At 46.0% G+C, this 6,396-nt stretch overlaps 1 protein-coding gene across 3 annotated transcripts in view; it reads left to right on the top strand.

The window, feature by feature from the left end:
* The window catches only part of Tgm5 (transglutaminase 5), a 39,528-nt gene that overhangs the window by 11,589 nt on the left and 21,543 nt on the right, over window positions 1-6,396 (top strand). For all 3 annotated transcript variants that reach the window (XM_021194067.1, XM_021194069.1, XM_021194068.1), the window contains 2 exons: window positions 2,756-2,884; window positions 3,451-3,628. In XM_021194067.1, coding sequence (XP_021049726.1) covers window positions 2,756-2,884; window positions 3,451-3,628 — 307 coding nt within the window. The remainder of the gene's footprint in view (window positions 1-2,755; window positions 2,885-3,450; window positions 3,629-6,396) is intronic.

Raw genomic sequence — 6,396 nt, 5'->3', positions numbered from 1 at the left:
AGAGAGAGAGAGAGAGAGAGAGAGAGAGAGAGAGAGAGAGAGGGAGAGAGAGAGAAAACAAACTTTGCAAACCTGGTTACCATGGTGAATGCCTGTATTATCAATGACTGAGGATTTCTAGTTCAAGGCCAGCCTATGATGCATAGAAAGGTCTTTTCTGAAAAACAGAGGGCTGAGGGTGTGGCTCAGTTGGTACTTACCTGACATTCGAAAAGCCCTGAGCTTGATCCCCAGTCCACATAAGCAGGGTGTGGTGGTGCACCCCTGTAATCCTAGAACTCAGGATGTAGACACATGAGGATCTTAAGTTTAAGATCATCCTTGGGAACATGGCCTAGGCCACAGAGTTCCTGTGTGGAAAACAAAACCAAACAAACAAATGAAAAAACAAAACAAAAAAAACCTTTGTGAAGAAATATTACAAAATGAACATCTAGAACATGAAGGTTATTGTAAGTCTTGCTACCAGCTTGGTTCTGCTTCACTTTGTTTTCTACATGTAGTCTTGTGACCTCGTATGCAAAACAGCTAAACTCATTGCAGCGCTTGACAACTCTTGTCTGTCTGAACGTGTTTAGCCCCAGCAGGTGCTCTAGGGAGGCCAAGGTCAGGGAGGGAAGAAGCTGTTCTAAGCTGAGCCCCAGTTCTGGGAGTATGGAGGGAGCAGAGGGGGGAGCCTTTGGCCTCTCAGAAGAGGTGACAGCTGGGACAATATGGAGGTCTTCATGGAGCCCTGGATCACTTGAATAAAGGCTCCTCACTGGGCCTTGCCTAAAATAGAACTCTCAACACATGACTGTTAGGTTCATTCACAGCCAAGGGAAGCTGAAGCCCAGGGAAGATGGAGCAGTCTCACCTTGTCCCAAATCCTCACTCAGTGTGGGCATCTAAGGGCATTGTCATCAATGAGAGGCAGAAGTGAGGAGAGGCAGGTTTTGGAGCTCTGGCTCCCTCCCTTTCTGTCTTTCTCCTTCATCAAGCAAATACTGAATAATCTGTTCAGTACCGGGTGGCCCATGAGTGGTAGAGTGGAAATAAAGGCAGCGGGGAGGGATTTGTAACCAGTTACTTATCACACAGTGGGACTGTGAGACTGAGAGACAGGGACAGAGTGTTCTGGGGACCAGGAAAGAAGCTTCTGTGCTTGAGCTCAGTTAGTCAAGCGAAGGACAGGGGAGGCATAGGCAAGGCCAGAAAGGCCAGAAGGGTTTCGTCTTGGCAAAGATTACAAGGGATTTGGTCTAGCTGGAGCAAAAATGGCAGGGGTGGGAGTCTGTCGAGGTCAAAGGCTGGAGAAGTAGAAGGGAACCTGTTGTCCGATAGGACTGCTGGGGAGATAGGAACAAAGATCTACTCACTCCAGCAGATAGGAAGCCTATGACAGACCAAAGTGTAGATATCATCGAAGTCTAACTTAGTAAAACAAAGAGTTTTTATTGGGGGTCACTTACGAGTGATGAGTTACTTAGAGGAACAGAAATGACTCAAATACAGTTGTATCTCCAAAATCCCATCCCAGCATGGGTGACAGCTCACAAGAGTGGGAACCTGCAACACACTGCATGGCCTGCTGGCGGATGGACAGGTTGGAGAGTGTCTTTCCAGATAGGTTTGTCAGTTTGAGCCTCTTCTAGGCAGTTTGGCAAAAAAAAAAAAAAAGACTTGTCTCTTTCTAGGCAACTCAGCTCATCTGAGAGTGTGTATCAGTAGTCCTTACTGCTTCTACAGGCTTGGGGAGGGAGGGACCTAGAGAGTCTTTTCTGTTTCAGAGACTTCTTGAAGCCTTTGTGTTATTAACTTTCTGAGCTTCTCTGCAGGGTTGAATGTTTCACGTTCCCTTTAACAGCCTGTGTCACAACAAGCTTTGATCTGCAGTGGAAGGTTTAAGGTTTTAATCTCAGAGGAAACTGCTTCACAACAGAGGCAGATCTAAGGGACTTGAAGGACACCTCAAGGAGGCTTTGACCTTGAATCTTTAAATTATAGGACCTTTAAAACATTGTAAACTAGAGAAGTGATTTCCCTAAAGAAGGTAGGCAATAGAAACCTATTTCTTCTTGACCACAGTTCCACGGGAATAAGTGCATTTGTTTATAGTCATTTGACAAAGATATGTGGGGTACTATGTTCCAAGCTCCATGCCAGGTCTGGAGCTGAGTGTTGTAAAAGAGATCTTGGACTGACAGAGCAAACACTAAGGCAGGAAAGATAAGCCTCAACTACGTTGTATATTTTGACAACAGAGGGGACACACCCAAGGGGGCGTACAGTGTTCCAGAACTCACCTGTGATTGGTCAGTCCAGAGCTGAGAGGTGTGAGTGCCAAGGCAGCTTGGTTCTCTCCCTTCAGTAGGCTGCCAATGATAAGCTGGGTTGTTATGTGTGGAAGAAAAGGGAAGGCTTTAGTAAGAGAACCTTAGGGCCCTCAGGAATGTGGAGATGGAGAGGGAAGAGGCAAAAATAGACTTTCCAATGAGGCAAATTCATTGGGGGAAAAAACTCGGTAGCAACAGTTACTTCAAATGAGTCGTGAGGCATTTGGCTCTCAGGACATATATGCCAAGTGGGCTATGCTAGCATAGCTTTGAAACCATGCACCTTCCTGGGAGGCTGTTCATAGCTGTTTTGTTTGACAACTACCTTGCAATTGGGTTTTATTCTACACTGCCCTGAGGATCTGGTGTAGATTGTCTATTTCTTTATTTGTCCACACACGGCAAGCATGTGATGCCCCCTCTCTCCTCATCCCCTGCAGTTTGAAGAGAATATCATAGACATCTGCTTGGAGCTGCTAGAGAAGAGCCTGAACTTCCAGGTTGACCCATCCACAGACTGTGCCCTGCGGGGAAGCCCCGTCTACACCAGCAGAGTTGTGTGTGCCATGGTGAGGCCCCTGGTGTGCCATGCCTAGGGAAGAAGGGGGCCGTGTAAAGGGACCTCTGCCTTTTCATGACTATACCTGCAATAGGAGAATGAGGAGTCAAAAGACAGGGGTCCTCTGAGAATGGGACTGACAGTTGACTGTGGGAAATGAGTCAGCTCAACTAAACCCTGGGATCGCTGGTATGGGCTGTTGTCTCTACTAATGGCAAATTACATATTTTTGGACAGAAGCTGAATGTCACTGAGTTTGAGAATTATCTCGTTGCTTCTAGATTTCCTTGGTTCAAATGTGTTTTTAGACCGCTCAAAGACAAGCTCCTGCTTTATGGAAAATTGAAATAGAATAATGAATTAATACATGTTTAAGTCAGAATAGCTTGCTTCCCACCCTACACTCTCCCCAGGAGGTCTGGAAAGTCCCCGATAAATTGAGGCCAAAGGTCTTTTCTGTGTCTCAAGCTGGCGGTTCTTCCTATCAGCCCTCCTATGCACCCACACATACACACACATATCATCCTGTGGAGGGATTGGATGTTTCTAATGCTTCTCCACATGACTTCTCCTTAGATAAACAGCAATGACGACAACGGAGTACTCAATGGCAACTGGAGTGAGAATTATGTGGACGGCGTCAACCCCGCGGAATGGACTGGCAGTGTGGCCATCCTAAAGCAGTGGCACGCCACAGGCTGCCAACCAGTACGCTATGGGCAATGCTGGGTCTTTGCTGCTGTCATGTGCACAGGTAGGAGGTGAGACGGGCCCCAGGGGAAGCTAGAGCAGCTAGCTATGTAAAGAGCCCTCGGAACCATTCTTGTCTCAGTCTCCCGTTTCCCACCAGGGGACATTTGGAAGGCAGCTGTTTCTTGCAAAAATGTCTCATCACTGAGCTCACCCATTTGGACTTATTTCAGACAGTGGTTCTTAAGTAGAAATCATACACAACAAGACTCATCACCCTTCCCTCTGAGCTCATGCAACCCAACAAAATGTTCCCACAAGAATGGGAATGAGATGAAATGATAATTGATTCCATAGCCCAAAGACCAAATTATGCTGTTTCTGGATTAATGAAGACACGGACACAGAAGGGAGATGAGCATCTGACCTTAGGGCTGGAAAGAGGCCACCCAAGTAGAATGACTGAGACTCTGGAGTTGCTATGAGCTCAAAGGGAAGGAATTAGGGGTCTAACTCAGCACAGGGAGTTCGAGGATGAGAGGAAATGGAAGATGAATTTTTAGATAGGAACTGGAGATCACATCGACATAGGAGAAGCTAAAAGAATAAGTGTGCAGAAGGAAAACAGAAAGCCACTGGTTTGTGTGTGGCAAGATGGCAACGTAGAAATAGATGGGGAGAGAATTTTTTAAAAAGTGACATCTGGAAATGTGTCCCATGCAGGAGGTGGTGAGAGGAACCTCCTGCCTTACTCAGGCCACTCTCCTGCTTGTGGTCCCCACCCTCACTCTGCCCACTCTCATTGTCTTGTTATGCATGCCCATGCCACTGAGTTGGTCTCAGTCAGCATTCCTGCTAGCTAGGGAGAGGGACCATGTCAGGTTTTCACTCACAGGATGCTAGTAGGAGGTAGGGAATCCAGAGCTGCAGTAACTTGGTGTTTATTGAAGATTTAGGCCTTTTACATAGAAATTCCCTGTTAACAGACATGTATGCCAGACCAGACTTGGGACAGAGTGTGAAGGCCAGAGAGGCTGCTGAATGTGCAGCATCAGGCCTCAGTCCAAGGGTATGAGGAGATCTCTGTTGACACTGACTGAGTGTGATAGCCTCGTTAGAGTAGGCCACTGCTGCGGCCCTCAGCTAGTGTCTGCCTGTTCTGCTGCTGCAGATCCTGATGGATGCTCTGATGGCCCAGTTATAAGACATAGATAATCCAACAGCTTTGGTGCCAAAAGATGAGGTGTTTAGGATGACATGGGGGATATGAATCACCCAGAAGGCAGATGCAAGTCTGCCAGGGGAGATAACTGGGAAGGGTGACTCAAAACTCCAATCCCAGCACTCAAGATGACACAGGAGGAGATCATTGTACATTCAAGTACAGCCTGGGCTACATAAGGAGTTCTAGGCCAGTCTGGCTTACAGACAGAATGAGCTCCACACACACACACCACACATGCAGTGGAAGGGCAGAATGGATCTTGTGTAAGATAAAAGGGAAAACTTCCAGTGTGGAAAAACTGAGTTTGTGTGTAGAGGAGAGAGCTGAGTTTGGGAGTGGCTGTCTGGAATAAGTGATGAAAGAGATGGAAACAGTGGATGGAGGTTACACAATGACAGCAGGGCAATTAAAGTGTCTATGAGGATCTTGGCCTTCCAGTGACCTTGCCAACAAAGAGCTGGGCAATGATCAAATGTGGCCACTCCAGCTATAGACTGGCCAGCTTTCCCTTACAGGGCCACCTTGTCATATGTCAGTAAATATATTGGCCCCCAAAGCTAATCTACTCACCCAATAACACACAGTGGAGTCCTTCTGTGCTAGATACTGTATTCCAGCTATTCTTGGACACAAAGATGGAAAAGACCCAGACACTGTGGTTCCTCACCAAAGTGAAAGATAAGGGTTTAGCCAAAGTAATTATGCCAATGTAGCTGCCAACTCATGTCTTAGGCAATTATTATTTGTTCCATAACTGTTATAGTGATGATGGGCATTTTAACAGAGTGCCAAGTACACTGTTAAAACCTTAGCAAAGGAGAGTAACAGTAAAGTGTGTGTACTCTAGAGGCTTCTGCAGTCCCTTTATCTATAGAAAACACATTCTGGGGCTGGTGAGATGGCTCAGTAGGTAAGAGCACCGGACTGTTCTTCCGAAGGTCTGGAGTTCAAATCCCAGCAACCACATGGTGGCTCACAACCCTCCGTAACAAGATCTGACGCCCTCTTCTGGAGTGTCTGAAGACAGCTACAGTGTACTTACGTATAGTAAATAAATAAATCTTTAAAAAAAAGAAAGAAAGAAAGAAAGAAAGAAAGAAAGAAAGAAAACGCATTCCAAGACCCTGCAAACAAGCCTGTAACCCTGCTAGTGCCAAAGCCTATTTATATATACTCTGTGTTTTCTCATATGTATAAACATATGATAAAGTTTAGTTTATTAATTAGGCACAGCAAGAAATCAGTAACAATAACTGAAGTAACACAGGATAGTTATAACATTACCCTATAATAAATTTGTCAGCATTATTACTCTTGAACTTTGGGCAATTATTAAATAAAATGAGGGCTACTTGAACCCAGAACTGCAGTAGCATGGCGGTGATCTCATAGCCCATGACTAGCAGGCAGGTGGTACACACAGCAAGGACTCTCTGGACAGAGAGAGGATTCATGTCGGGAGGGCAGCGGAGAGGTCATCATGCTGCTCGAGACAATGCAGGATTTTTTTATTTTTTTATTTTTTGAGACAGGGTTTCTCTGTGTTGCCCTGGCTGTCCTGGAACTCACTCTGTAGACTAGGCTGGCCTCGAACTCAGAAATCCACC

Source organism: Mus pahari, chromosome 3, assembly GCF_900095145.1.
Source record: "Mus pahari chromosome 3, PAHARI_EIJ_v1.1, whole genome shotgun sequence".
In the NCBI taxonomy this organism is placed as follows: Eukaryota; Metazoa; Chordata; class Mammalia; order Rodentia; family Muridae; genus Mus; species Mus pahari.
This window is presented reverse-complemented; position numbering and strand designations above follow the sequence as displayed.